General features: G+C 44.4%; 1 protein-coding gene across 1 annotated transcript in view; it reads right to left on the minus strand.

Annotated features, from left to right (window-relative positions):
• EIF2AK3 (eukaryotic translation initiation factor 2 alpha kinase 3) overlaps positions 1-15,784 on the minus strand; it is a 62,741-nt gene that overhangs the window by 40,453 nt on the left and 6,504 nt on the right. The window contains exon 2 of the mRNA XM_050943343.1: positions 11,844-11,973. Coding sequence (XP_050799300.1) covers positions 11,844-11,973 — 130 coding nt within the window. The remainder of the gene's footprint in view (positions 1-11,843; positions 11,974-15,784) is intronic.

The following is a 15,784-nucleotide window of genomic DNA, read 5'->3' on the forward strand; positions in this document are numbered from 1 at the left end:
TACACTACAGACTTATATTGGCATAATTACGCCGCTCAACGGTGTGAAAAATCCACACCCCTGAGTGATGTAGTTACACGGACCTAACCCCCAGCGCACAGAGCGCTATGTCAGCAGGAGAGCTTACTTGTCAACATAATCTACCTCTGCGAGAAGCGATAGCTAACTATACTCTTGTTGGTGTAGGAGCATCATCAATGAAGCCAATGGTCCCCAAACTTTTCACATCACGGCCGTCCCCTTAACCCCTCTCCGCCCCCACAGCGAGAGCTGGGAGCAGAGTATGGACAGAGGTATAGGGGCCGAGGCTGGGGCCGCAGCTTGGGCAGGTCTGGGGCTGGGAGCAGAGCTGCAGCCAAGGACTGAGGCTGGGGGCGGGGCCCAGAGCGGGCTGCAGGCGGGGTCTGAGGGCCAGGAATGGAGCCATGGCCTGGGTTGGGAGCCAGGCAGGGGGCAGAGCATGGCTGGGTGGAGGCTGGCCTGGGCCCTGCTGCACCCCCTGAATGTTCCTCCCTGCCCCCTAGGGGGGCATGCCCCACAGTTTGTGCTGCACCTGTGCTAATGCAGCATTGTAAGTGTAGATTTCAGGTCTGGCTACACTTGCAGCTGTACAGCGCTGGGAGTTTAAGCTGTCTTCGTACAGCTGTGTAGGGAAAGCGCTGCAGCGTGGCCACACTGACTGCTACCAGCACTGCAGTGTGGCCACATTTGCAGCAGTGTTGGGAGTGGTGCATTATGGGCAGCTAGCCCAGCGTTCAAGAGGCTGCAACGTGCTTTTCAAAAGAGGGGGGTGGGGTGGAGTGTGACAGGGAGCGTGGGGGAGACAGTGAATTTTTGGAGCTGACACTGTGTCAGCTCCCTGCCTTGCAAGTTCTAAGGACTTGAAGATACACAGCACCAATCTTCAATCATTTTAAAAGTATCGACCCCTTCCTCCACCCCTCTCTCATTCACTAAATGCAAACAGCCTTCAGACCAGATAAGCAGCTGCTCCAAAACGACCCCCCTCCTCCGGGCTGCTTCTCTCCTCAAGCAAACACTATCTGTGGACATTCCCTGCCTGCCTCTGCTTGAGCAAACAGGAGCTGTGTTTGTTTTTTAGATAAGCAGCTCCGGGAGCCCCGAGTTCACAACAAAACAAAGAGTGTTATCTTTACTTAAAAAGCATTATGGGAAGGTTCCGCAGGTCAGTTACAGCATAGTAAGATTAATCACTGTTCACACTGGCACCCCAGCGCTGCAAGAGCAGCGCTGTTCTCTTTATTCCTCTTGTCGAGGTGGAGTACAGCCAGCGCTTTAGCTATGGAGATACAGCGCTGTATGTGCCTTGCCAGCGTGGACGGGGATTAAGTTACCGCGCTGTAAAGCCACCAACAGCGTTGTAACTCTCAAGTGTAGCCAAGCCCTTTTGCTGTACAGCGCTGGGAGTTACAGCTGTCTTCGTACAGCTGTGTAGGGAAAGCGCTGCAGTGTGGCCACACTGACAGCTACCAGCGCTGCAGTGTGGGCACATTTGCAGCACTGTTGGGAGTGGTGTATTGTGAGCAGCTATCCCACAGAGCACCTCATCCCATTTTGGCGCCGTGGGTTGTGGGAAGGGGACGGAAGGGTGCGGGTCATTCTGCTTCCTGTCCCAACGCCCGTGGTGCAATGCTTCACATCCCATCAGTCACTGTTTTTCTGTCCACGTTTGGCGCCAACCTGAGTTTCCCAATGGTTTGTGTGCAGCATGATTTCTGTGGGAAATGGAGCCCGAGCTGCTGAGGACTTTGCTGATGAGTGTCGCCAGCACATCACATTTGGCAGTTGAGCTATTCCTTCAGCTCCAAAGCGACAGTGAGGAGTCGGACGATGATATCGAGTCGCCTAACACGTGTGACGCTAAATTGCTTGTGGCAGTAACGGACATGCTCAGCACCGTGGAACGCCGCTTCTGGGCTTGGGAAACAAGCACTGAGTGGTGGGATCACATTGTCATGGAAGTCTGGGATGATGAGCAGTGGCTGCAGAACTTTCAGATGAGAAAAGCCACTTTCATGGGACTGTGTGAGGAGCTGGCCCCCACCCTGCGGCGCAAGGACACGAGATTGAGAGCTGCCCTGCCAGTGGAGAAGCGGGTGGCTATTGCAATCTGGAAGCTGGCAACTCCAGACAGCTACCGATCAGTCGGTAACCAGTTTGGAGTGGGAAAGTCGACCGTTGGAATTGTGTTGATGCAAGTTTGCAGGGCCATTAATCGCATCCTGCTAAGAAGAACCGTGACTCTGGGGAATGTGCAGGACATTCTGGATGGCTTTGCACAAATGGGTTACCCTAACTGTGGAGGCGCGATAGATGGGACGCATATTCCTGTTCTGGCACCACCCCACCTGGCATCCGAGTACATTAATCGGAAGGGGTATTTCTCTATGGTTCTCCAGGCGCTTGTGGATCACTGTGGGCATTCCATTGACATTAACACAGGCTGGCCTGGAAAGGTGCATGATGCACGCATCTTTCGGAACAGAGGCCTGTTCAGGAAGATGCAGGCCGGGACTTTTTTCCCAGCCCGGAAGATCACAGTAGGGGACGTTGAAATGCCCATTGTGATCCCTGGAGACCCTGCTTACCCATTAATGCCTTGGCTCATGAAACCGTATACAGGGAAGCTTGACAGGAGCCAGGACCGGTTCAACTACAGGCTGAGCCGGTGCAGAATGACTATGGAGTGTGCTTTCGGCCGTTTAAAGGGACGCTGGAGGTGTCTTTATGGGAAGCTAGACTTGGGGGAAAGCAGCATCCCCGCTGTTATATCCGCGTGCTGTACTCTCCATAATATTTGTGAAGGGAAGGGTGAAACATTCAGTCAGGAATGGACCTCCAAGGTTCAACGCCTGGAGGCTGAATTTGCACAGCCAGAGAGCAGGGCTACTAGGGAGGCCCAGCACAGGGATACAAGGATAAGGGATGCCTTGAGGGAGGAATTTGAGGCTGAAAACCAACAGTAACGTTTGGTGCCTTGCACGGGAGTGAAGTGCAGTGGTTACAATAGTAGGAATCTGTTTTTCCTAAAATGATTTGCAGTGCATGTTTCTTTCCTGGGGGCTATGGTATCTTTCACTTTCTGCAATAATAAAGACTGTTTTCAAAGACAAGAATTCATTTATTGAAAAGAAAATAACTTTCTTGACAGACACACAACATTTTGGGAACCTAAAAGGACATGGGGGTGGGGTGGTGAACTGTACAGTCACAGGTTTGAATATGTCCTGTCTGGAGTGCTGTGCAATGACTGCTGCACTTCAGGATCAAAATACTGCATGGTGATGGGGGTTGAGTGCAGAGGGTAAGGGTCGTAGTTCTCAGAGCTGGTTGGTGAACGTACAGGTGTTGGGGGCAGCTGGTGGTGGTAAGAACCTGGATGCTGGGGAAGGGGGTTTGGAGCTGACATTGGGTCACAAGGGAAAGAGCTTTGGGATGGGGGGTGGGGGTGGCTCGGTAGTGCTCTGCCTGCATGGCTACGAGTGACTGGATAGAGTCCGTTTGGCGCGCCAGGATGCTTATCAGCTGCTGCGTTTCTCTGGCGGAGCATGCTTTCCCTTTGTCTCCAGTCCTGCAGTTTTTTACTCTCTCTGGCAGAGTGATCCATAACTGCTTTAAGCATGTCTTCTTTGCTTTTTCGCGGCTTCTTCCTGAGGTTTTGTAGCTTCTGTCCAGTGGATGATACGGGCAGTCCAGTAGTCAAGGACACTGTTCGAAAGACAAAAATGGCAACAGTTAAAACAGGACACAGGCTGCACTGTTTATAATCTCACCCAGACAGTTATTCCCACACAGTGAAGGAGTTTACAGTCTTCACTTTAGCATACTTTTCCCATACCAAACAGAGCGCACCTAACCCACAGGAGGCAGGAAATGGTGAGTAAGGAGAAATGATTACTTCAGGGATGTGCAGGGGTTTCTGTGCATTGGGGAGAGCAAAATGCTGCAGGGGGCACCTACACTGAACACTCTCCCAATAGTTTCCACAGGAGTTAATCCTGGAAGCTATCTCGCTGCTGTGGGTCACCTGGGAAGAGCGGCAGGGTCTTCTACAGCAATGCAGATTCCGCCCTGGCCCCTATGCAGCTTGCCTGTGTGCAGCAATGGTCCCTCCACCCCACGCAGCACAGTGGCGCGGACACATTAGCCTGACTGGGACAAGGACCACAGTGGCTCTCCCTATAAACTTGCGCAAGCGCATTGCCCACACTCTGGCTGAAACTTTTGAAGAGATTACCAAGGCTGATTACCACAACGTGATAGACCACATCAATGGGCTATTCCACATCTAAGCATGCATGCATGCAGCCCAAACCCCCCCTCCTCTCCCGAAACATTTGCACCTGAAACTAAAAACTGCTTACCGGGAACCCGCTCCTCTGCTTGTCCTTCTCCAACTAGTTCCAGCTGCTGCGACTGGCTAGCTTCCTCCTAGCTTGAGAAGAGCTCCTGGCTGCATGCCTCCTGGGACTCCGAGGTGTCTCCTCCAACCCCAGTACCCTCACTCTCTGTTTCCTCTCCCCTCTTCCCCCTCACCCTCCCCCCCCCCCGCTCTGAAGTGTCCATCGTGGTCATCGGATTGGCAGTGGGGTCACCCCCAAGTATCACGTCCTGCTCCTTGTAAAAAGGGCAGGTCATGGGGGCAGCACCTGAGCGGCGGTTTCCCTCGCGGGCTTTGCATAGGCACTCCGCAGCTCCTTTACTTTAACCCTGCACTGCACCGTGTCCCGGTCATGGCCCCTTTCCAGCATGGCCCTTGAGATCTGCCCGTAGGTATCATAATTCCTACGGCTGGAGCGCAGCTGTGACTGCACAGCTTCCTCACCCCAAACACTGATGAGGTCCAGCAACTCGCCGTTGCTCCATGCTGGGGCTCGTTTGGCATGTGGAGGCATGGTCACCTGGAAAGATTCACTGATTGATTGCACTCAACACCTGGCTGAGCAAACAGGAAGGGGATTTTTAAAATTCCCGGGGCATTTAAAGGGTGGGTCACCTGAGGCCAGGGCAGTAGAGTGCGAACTGATGAGCAGAGTGGCTGAACAGGCATTCTGGGATACCTCCTAATACCCTGGAGGCCAATTACAGCGCTTTTGGTGGTCACACTGGTGGAACAGCGCTGCATCACCAGCGCTGCAATCCTTATACCCCAAGCAGAGCAGGAGTACAGCCAGCGCTGCAATCAGGGAGATGCAGCGCTGTATGTGCCTTGCAAGTGTGGACGGTGAGTAAGTTGCAGTGCTAGTGGTGGGTTTACAGCACTGCGACTCTCCAGTGTAGCCAAGGCCTAAATTAAGCTACTCTAATCATCTTCTATCAAAGGAGACTCAGAAGAGAAAATGAAAAAACCCAAAGAACTAACTGTTAAAAGGTGATCAGAAAGTGTTTATTTAAAAGTAAGAGTTTATTAGAAGATTACCTTCTTCGGGGGATGGAGCGAGAAAACACTTCGAGTGACATCTCAGCGCCATTAAAGTCAATAGAAGTTTTAACAACATCTTCATTGGGGCCAGGATTTTACCTCAGGAATTTTTAGAATCCAAAGTAACTGACTGAAAAGGACAGGCTTATATTAATTTCAGTGGGAAATAGATCAGTCTTTAAGTCACTGGTGTCCTTAAATATCTGGCTGAGTTGCTTATTTGGAGTGGTTAGCATTAACTGTCATTCTCTGACAAACTAGAAATTGAAGTTTTTGTTTTTAAAAAATAAATGTTACATACAACCTTTAAACCCTGAAAGTCCTATTTTGGAAGGTATATGTCACACCCTTAAAGGTCTCTAACAAGTAAAATGAAGAGTTTTACCTACCAACACCCCATTAGGATTTTCCATTTCTTCAGCAGTTATTGACATTACTGATATTTTGAGAAGAAGAGAGATTTATGATCCCCACTGTATTGTAGCTGTCAGTAAGTGTCTTTAATTACAGCAAAAGAAATACAAAAGTGTGATAATCTATTATGGCAGGTAAGCAAGAGAATAAAATTATTTTCAAGTAGGATATTTTGAAGTGCCCCACGGTATACTGAATTAATTTCTAGTTCTGGAGGGGAATTAAATGTTGGACCTTAAAAATCATGGCATCTATTATCATATTTTCAAGCACAGCTGCTAAAAATCATACCAGCATTGGAAAAGGGACAAAATACAAATTGGTAAATAAGCCAATTTTTAATGCCTGGGCATCTTAGCTCATTAGTTGTTTTGTTGTGTAATACTGACTTCATAAAACTTCAGACGTTCCACAGATGCATTTAAAGTACAGCAGCCCTGTTGACAGTAGTCAGCACATACAGTTCATCTGGAGCAATAAAATTCAGACAGACAATTAATACTTTAGGTATCTGGCACCTGAAGTCAATTAGAACCTGTCACAGTTTCAAGTTTAACTCCACTTTTGACCCCCTTGCCCCCAAACTCCTACCACTCAGTCTTCCTTAAGCGTACCCATATCTCTCTGCCTCAGATTGAGGGTTCAGACTTCCAGTTCCTCTGCATCTCACTGATTTCCCCAGCAGGGGTCCAGCACCTATGTTAACCCGTCTCCAGATGCTACAACAGTGTGTACCAGTTACCAGCCAGCTTTCACATAGCAAAATATGTTTATTCTTAAGGTTAAAGCATTACAGAGAAAACAATACAAAACAAAATTTAAACACTAACCATACCAGGAGTCATCATGCATCAGTCTTATGGGGCTCTAGTAGGCCAAACGTCTTTGCAACCCTTCCATGAAAGTTGGGTGGCCCCTTGGACAGAAGATACTGTACATTTGATGGATCAGAAAGAAGGCCCCATGTCAATTCAAACCTAGCCTCTTCATGCCAGAAGTCCTTACTTGGTCCGTTGGTCTCTGGAAAACCCAGTTTGAAGCAGTAAATGCAAATCTCCCTGGGGATGATACCTCTCTGGAGGTGTTAACAACCCGAGTGATTCACCTTAAACACTCTCCACTGTTTTTAATTCCTGGAGAAGCTGTGGTGACCTTCCTGCCCAAAGTGCTTACAATTCCTGGCACACAGTGATGCATGCGCCTTTCAAAAAGGTAATACAATATGTCCCCAAAGATACTGCATGTGGCAAAAATATCTGTCATGCAATCAACCTACATCATTTGGATTTACAGGCAAAACTGGCTAAAGAATAAATTAGTACATCACTTCTGCAAAGGGACATCTAGAAACAAAACATTTTACTGGATAGCAGTAAAAAATGACAGAACCTGTCTTACTCCTAAATAGAACAGATGTTTAGTGCTCTCTGAAATCTTCCTGCTCCTTCCACTCTGATCTGAAACGATACATAAGAATCCCGCTTTTGCTTTTTTTTTAAAAAAAAACTTCTTTAGGATGTAGAGAGATCTAAAAAAGGTTGTTTCCTCTTTAAAAAAAAAAGAACTTAAGTTTTTTTTTTAAATCATAGAAATATCAAGAATATCAACGCTTGTGTTCCTTTATTTTGCTGGGAGACTTGAGGTATATCTCAGAGGATGCATATTGCTAGCTCTCACAGCTTAACTAGAGAGGCAGAGCTGAGCCTTTAATAAAGACTATCTTGCTCCAAAGTGTTCACCATTTAAATTAAACAGCAAAAACACAAACTAACGTTCAAACAGTCTGAACAACAATGATTTAACCTCTCATGGTATGTCTACCCTACATGACTTACATCAGTGCAGCTGCACCGATGCAGCCGTGCCGCTGTAGCACTTCTGGTGAAGATGCTCAAAGCCAACAGGAGAGAGCTCTCCCATCAACTTAACTTCTCTTTCTCTGCAAGAGGCAGTAGCTATGTCGGTGGGAGAAGCTCTTCAACCAACCTAGCACCATCTATCTACAACTGGTGCGGAGGTCGGTATAACTTATATCGCTCGGAGGAATGGATTATTCACCCCGAGCAACATAAGTTATACTGAAGTAATTTATAATGTAGACATGGACTTAGCTGCTTAACTTTCATTCCTGGACTGTTATGGTATCAAAACTGCATTAGTCATCTCGTTTGGAAGAGTATGACAGCTGGTGAAGCTCTGAACTCCTTGTGTAAAAACAAGGAGTTTTTTTTTTCTGAAACCCTTTCACCCTCTTTTATTATAATGGTGTGACAGCACTACTACAGTTAAAGTTACGGCATAGCTTCTGCTTAAACCTTTGCTTAGTTGGATTCACATGAAATGTGGTGTGCCTCAGATGGTGCAGTATAGGGTTAGCAACTCAAATCTGGAGTCAGTTGAGCAAGGAATATGGAGATACAAGTCCTGAAAAACAGCCATTTTTTAAAAGGTTCCTGGGACCAGAGGTGACGTGGGGTGTGCAGAGCTAGAGGTAAGACTACGGATGTAATGCAAGTCAAAATGGTCTCAAGGTAATGTAGGGCACCCACTAAATCTTTGGGGGACCCAAATGGATAATGGTAAAAAAAGGTACATTTTTTACAGTGTGCATGTATCAATACAGAAAAACAGCTAGAGGATTTCCATTCCCACCATTTTATATGCTTTATATCTCAATTCTTGCAAATGTTCTAAAACCAAACAGTTACTGGTATTACTTTGAAATTTGATGTGCCTCATGAGTGATCCAGATTTGGGGTCATTTGACCAAGGGAATCCTGAGTTACAGGACCCTCGATAAAATCAGTTTCCTTCTGCTGCCTTGTACTGTTACACTGAGAGATACTAATGATGGGACGACCTTGTTGAGACTGATGGCTGTGAACTTGCCCTCCATTTGCCCTACCCCAAGGTAAAGCTAATCACAAGTCCCACCTAAGTTAAAAAAAGTTTTGATAGGGTGGCCTGAGATTGCAACAATTTGAGGGTCATGTGTGGCGATTTATTTGAGGGGGGAAGGAGGAGATGTAATCAAACTCTTTAAGGAAAAACATAGACATGCAAATGCTTCCTGAAAGGGGTTTGGGGCTGCAGAGAGGGGAATAAATGGGGATGGAAGGTAGAGGAGGAGAGAGAGGTTGGGGACTCAGGTGAGGGAGGCTTGGGAAAGTGGAACAATAGGAATGGGGAGAGGGAACTGCGGAGAATAGAAGGGCAGGACATCTTTCAGCCCCACATTCTCCCCTTTCATGTGTACACCCAGATCTGGAAGGACTCTTGCCCCTCTAGGTGGGTCTAAGTCCCCCTCCCTACCCTCTCATGATCTAGGATATGGGGGGCCTTGCCCTTCTGGGTGGCATCTGAGGCACTCTCACTGCTCCCATCTACAAGGGTTGGATCCCCCACATATCCCCGTCATGAGAGCCAGGTTCTGGGACAGCTTGCCCTTTTGAGATGGTCTGAGACCCCCCACTCCCTGCCTCCCATGTGAGGCAGGATTTGGGCAAGTCCTGCCGCTCTGGGTGGATAGCTGAGAATGGGTATACTTCATGTATACCACAGTCTCCAAAGCACTCCAAGGGGGATGAGAATACCCCCCCGAGATGAATGGAGCAGTTCACATGTCTCAGGGCTACTGTTTCCAGTTGTATTTCTTCTTGGGGTGGTCTTATTAAGGGCTTGTCCGCACTTACAATGCTGTAACGCTTCAGTGAAGACACTATTTATGCCAATAAGAGGTCGTCTCCCGTCGTCATCAGAAATCCAACTCCAAGAAGCAATAGCTAGGTCGACAGGAGAATTCTCTACATCGGGGGATTAGAGTGATTTAGCTATGTTGTTCAGAAATGTGGATTTTTCACTAATTTCCTAGCGTAGACCCAAGCCTCAGTTGAGAGGAGCCTTTTCCCTCCATCGTAGCTTTATACTTCCTATTTAAAAAGACAGCGTTTCTAAGTGTTCTAAAATCTGCATGCTTGCATGGATTTTCTTGACATTTGCAATACCTCAAAGTAGTGCAGAGTAGGGTTAATAACCCAAACTTGAGTCACCAAGTCATTCATTCATTCATTCATTCATAAATAAATAAGCAAGCCTTTTCGCAAAAAGCTTCTAAGAGTGGTGGCATTTGATTTTTTCCCCTTGCAGAGTTAGAGATGAAATTCTTGCTGTGGGTCAAAATGATCTAAATTAATCAATGTTTACCCAAGGTAGTGGAGGGCACCTACTAAGTCTTTGGGGGACCCAAACTGTGAATGGTATTTAAGAACATATTCACATCGTGCAGATGTGCAGTCTTGAAGGATTATAGTGCACACGCACCCAAAACAGAAAAGCCCATTGTATACTCTGCCACTGTCATTTCTAGGCTGAACCTTTGTAAACCTGTGCAATAAAAATTGAATAACTCCTGTTGCTTGCTACAAGTTGTCTCTGTTATAACATGTTTTTATTTTATGGAGAGGTTTCTGTAAGCACAGCAGAAGAGTCAGCAGCCAGTCTGAGAAAAAAAAAATTTTTGTGATACCAGATGAAGAGGAGTTGGAGACTGAGGAATTTTGTGGAGGGGGGAAGGAGTGATGGGTTGAGAAAATGAGGGTAGGTGGTAGGCAAGCCTTGAATTAGTTGTTTGAGAATATCTGTATTTTACTAGCTCCTGATAGAATGGTGTAGGGAGGGCTGTGGGGGTCAAGTGGCTACTTCTTGATCTGATGGAAGATTACTGTGGTGTTTACAAAAAAAGAGACATACACAGAGGTTTGGAACTGACAACACAGGTACCTTGATCCCTTAGGAAAAAGACACGCACACTTGCCAGGGTTGCCAGTGTGTGGATTCTGGGCAAATCCTGGATCACAAGGTTGCAAAAGTTTGTGGGAGAGCAAGGAATACATCATGACATGGGGAATGCTGACTATGGACTGATTTGGCTCAGTATGCAAATTGCAGAACATGAAAAGTACAACAGCCTAAAAGGCCTACCAATATGCACCAACACTACATCTTTTCCTGTTCTAAAAGGAAATTCCATGGCAAGAAATTCCATTAATGTAGAGTTAAGATTGGTTGGTGGTATGTTGTTCCCTTGCAGAATACTGAGTTGAGCCAAATTCAAACGTCTGAAAACCAAAAAAAGCACAATTCATGCTGTCTGTGCACCATTAACTATGCCTTCTTTCAGCAATATCCCAATACACCCCAATACCACATCTTTACTCTGCCAACACCAAGGTTCCTGAAACATACAAGTTCTTCACCTCCAACAACCTATTCACTCTCACCCACCAGATTCCATTTAATACTATTAAAGAACAAAAAGGAAACAAAAGGATTGCCCACGTCACCTTGCCTCTCCCCTCCACAAGCAAAGCCTCAATACGCATATAGCACACACTCATACTGGCCATGTTGATATTAGATGTTGTCTACAAGGGGATTACATAGTACCAAGAAATCTTAACCGTGTGTTACTATAGTTTTTTGCCACTGAAACAATATTAAAACAGCGAGAGATGCTAAAAGCCCTTCCTTCCATCCACAGGTCACTTTTAATGCTCCACTTTATTGCTAGGCCAGCCTGCTGACAGAATAGAATGTTATGTAGCATATGCACAAAAGATTACATAGTGTCTTAGAGGAAAAAAAGGACTTCCTCTGCTGCTACCAGCAGAAAAGGATACATCATTTGTTACAATGAGCAAAATTACCTTTTTCTTTTTAGGTAGATTCATGGGCCACTTTGAACTATACATAACTGCATACAATTCCTAATAATCTATAGATTTCATAGCTATCAAGCCATACAATATATCTGAAGGGCTGTGTTTATACTAATTTTCTTCCTCCTTTAAAAATTCCCACTATCGCCATGGTGGAGCTATTTAAAAAAAAAAGAAAAGGAAAAAAAAAAGGTTTCATGCAGACAAAGCCTAAAAAAATAAAACAAAACCAAAACAAAAAAAATCAGGTAACAGATACAAAGTCTTACCTCTGGTTTACTGAGGCTGGATGACACAAGAGAACCAGATCCCACATCCAGATCCCACTGCTTTCTGCCACTATTCTCAGGGTCTAGAGCAGCAATTCGTCCATCCAAAGTGCTGATAATTACTAAGGACCTGCCAATCACAGAAACATTCATATTCAGAACTAAAGCTGCTATAGATATGCCTAACTATATTTTCTGACTTCAGATTACATTTTAAATAAACCATTGTGTTTCCATTTTGCATTGTATCATTTAACTGGGCAGGTCTAGAACAGCTGTAAGTTTGTAGTTGGAGCTCACAAACTTGTTTTATATGTCACGAAGCAACTTCTAATCATTTCAAGAGGTCACTTGGAAGCAAAATAAGTTTGTCACTGTTAAGATTGGTGAAAACATAAATCAATCTTCCTATTTGAAGTTCATATGATTTGTGCACCCTAACCAAAAAACACCAAAAAACCATCATGTGGTTTTCAAAAACAAATAACCCACTAGGTCAGCATGCAAGGAATACTGCAACACAGACTGAGCAAATCTGCAAAAAGCTTGAGCAAAGCACGGAAACAAATTTGGATGTCAGGAAATGTCTTACAAGAAAGCAATAGTTACAAGACAACAACATAGCAGAGTAAAGGCATTCACTCATGTGGAAACAAAGGTTATGCCTACACAGCAAACAGGCTAGCCTGTTCTAGCTAGCCTAAATCAAACAATAACTGTAAAGACGGCACAGCACTGGTATCACTGCAAGTAGTACAATTTAGCAGGGTTAAAAACAAACAAAAGAAGGATTTCTTCACACAACGCACAGTCAACCTTTGGAACTCTTTGCCAGAGGATGTTGTGAAGGCCAAGACTATAAAAGGGTTAAAAAAAAGAACTAGATAAATTCATGGAGGATAGGTCCATCAATGGCTATTAGCCAGGATGGGCAAGTATGGTGTCCCAAGCCTCTGTTTGCCAGAAGCTGGGAATGGGCAACAGGGGATGGATCACTTGATGATTACCTCTTCTGTTCATTCCCTCTGGGGCACCTGGCATTGGCCACTGTTGGAAGACAGGATACTGGGCTAAATGCACCTTTGGTCTGACCCAGTCTGGCCATTCTTATGTTCTTAGGCACTGATATGCACTCTGCTCATTAGCCCTCTCTGAAGCCCACAATGTGATGTATTTACTGCTATTGAGACGAGTGTTATCTGGATTCAAGATAGCTTGAATTTAAGCACTGGTCATAGATTCACAGATAAACAACCACTCTGATCAACTAGTCTGTCCTCCTGAATTAATTCCTTGTCTAGTGGCCAAGGCACTGACCTGGGACAAAAGGAAATCTGGTTCAATTCTCTTCTTTGCTACAGAACTCCTGTGTTACTTTCGGCTCACATTCTCAAATGTAGGCTAGGCAGTGTATAATTTCTGCTGTGTAGACATAACAAGCAGGCAGGCTGCCTTAGCATTAGGGTAAGTGGTGTATCTAACTGACAGCACATGATAGCAGTGGGCAAGCTGTTGGTTTCTAGAATATAAGCTCTAAATGGCCTGGGACCTGCCAACTGGAGAGGGTGTATCCACATGAGACTGTACCACAGTTAAAATCAGAAGTGTTGGGCTACAATTCGTTTAAAAAAAAAAAAAGGCAGATGGCTGAAATCTGTTGACCTTTTGGACATGCTGAAAAGCTTGCCTATTTTCACAGGCTTTTGGGGAGTAGAGAGCATAGATAAAGGACGTGTTTGTTGAGAAGATGCACTATTTTTCTTAGTTTTCTGGCTGGCTACTCTCAAAAGTGGATGTGAAAGGAGGTTGCTGGATTTACAGATATTTTCAAGACTAGCAGTAAAAATGCAATTAAAGACCACCTAAATTTGATCCATCAACTGCAGTCCAAAAATGAAAATTCAGACTCAGATCAACTGACACCACACAATTTTGGAGTTCAGAGAGCAATATAATGCATATATATAATTAAGGGATATGTCAGTATTCTTTTAAAAATTTCCCTAAAAAATATAAAACATTGTTAGGATATAGATATTCAGGCCTTTCTGCAAAGGCCTATACTTTAAGAATTTAAGTGTATTCTTATCACTTAGCTAATTATAGAGGTATAAAAGAAAGAATCAAAATCACTGTCTGTGTCATGGCCTTCTTTTACTGTGACAGTCTGAGGCCTGGTTCTTCGGCTAAGCAGCGAAGGCAGTCATAAGCTAGGAAGTGTATGGTCACATCCTCGCATTGTAAACTAGACACACTGAAATAAGGTGCTACTGGGCTACCAGGAATACAATCCTGACCAGCTTTTATAGATCCAGACTAACACGGCTACCCCTCTGATACTTGAATCCTGACCAGATATTTCTATCACCTCCAGAGAAAGGGAAGAGTCTAGAAGATGTAAAAGGAAACTTAGTTTGATAGCATCCTGTCTGGCAAGCATGCATCCAACGAAGTGAGTATTCACCTATGAAAGCTCTAGATCCAAAACATCTGTTAGTCTACAAGGTGCCATAGGACACTTTGCTGCTTTTACAGAACCAGACTAACATGGCTACTCTGATACTTGTCCAGCAAGAACTCACTTATCAATAAACACAGCTGCAAAACCCTTATGTCTGTATAGATGGAGTTGTGAAATCCCCACTTCTGTATTGTTTTGTATGTTTATTTGCATGGTCTCTGTCTCGTTCTGTAATTGTTTCTGTCTGCTGTATAATTAATTTTGTTGGGTATAAACCAATGAAGGTGGTGGAATATAATTGGTTAAATAACCATGTTACAATATGTTAGGATTGGTTAGTTACATTTCAGTAAAATGATTAGTTAAGGTATAGCTAATCAAAATTCAGGATTTACTATATAGTCTGCAGTCAATCAGGAAGTAAAGGGGGGGGGAATGGGAACAGAAACAGGGACACAGGCAAGTTCTGAGGTGTTAGAGCTGGGAAGGGGGACACTAAGGAAGGAAACTGGAATCAGGCTTGCTGGAAGTTCATCCCAATAAACATCAAGTTGTTTGCGTCTTTGGACTTCGGGTATTGTTGCTCTCTGTTCATGCGAGAAGGACCAGGGAAGTGAGAGAGTGAAGGAATAAGCCCCCAAACAAGCATGATTCTAAGAGGTATACACAAGGGCAGTGTCTTATACCGTACTGGTAAAACATCTACCACAGTAAGAGACCACGTGCAGTGCTGCAATTTTCAATTTAAACACATTCCACCACTGAAGAAACCAAATCCTTGTAAAGAATTTATCACACTGTTATTAATAAATCTGAACTCTGTGTGACAAGTATACACACGCCCCTATTCCAACAAAATAGCACCACATTTTCAAGTGTAATATTTGTTTTCTGAATCAAGAAGTGTAAATTTTAATGTACTAGGACAGGCATCAATTCTTTTGCCAAATATTTGAGTACTACAGCTTCACTCAAACTTATTACCAGTTTTATAAGCGGAATATGATAATTACTGCTATAAAGATACAGGAATCACAAGCAGGCTAATAACGTAGTACAGTGTATCTATACTCAAGCACTCTAATGATCACACAATTGTACTTTATATTGGAGCTCTCAGTGTAACTGGGTTCTACTAATGACTGTGCTTACTCACAACCCAAAAGCTCAAACACACTTAACAATAAAACAAACACAAATGACTATTCAAAATGTATCTATTTAAATTAGGACTGTCAAGTGATTAAAAACTTAATCATGATTAATAGTGCAAGTAATTGCACTGTTAATATTTAATATTTTTGATATTTTCTACATTTTCAAATGTTGATTTTAATTGCAACACAGAACACAGTGTACAGTGCTCACTTTACATATATTTATTACAAATATTTGCACTGTAAAACAACAAAAAATAGTATTTTTTATTCCCTTATTATAATTAATGTAGTGCAATCTCTATCGTGAAAGTTGAACAATC

This window comes from Gopherus flavomarginatus, chromosome 3 (genome assembly GCF_025201925.1).
Source record: "Gopherus flavomarginatus isolate rGopFla2 chromosome 3, rGopFla2.mat.asm, whole genome shotgun sequence".
NCBI lineage: Eukaryota > Metazoa > Chordata > Testudines > Testudinidae > Gopherus > Gopherus flavomarginatus.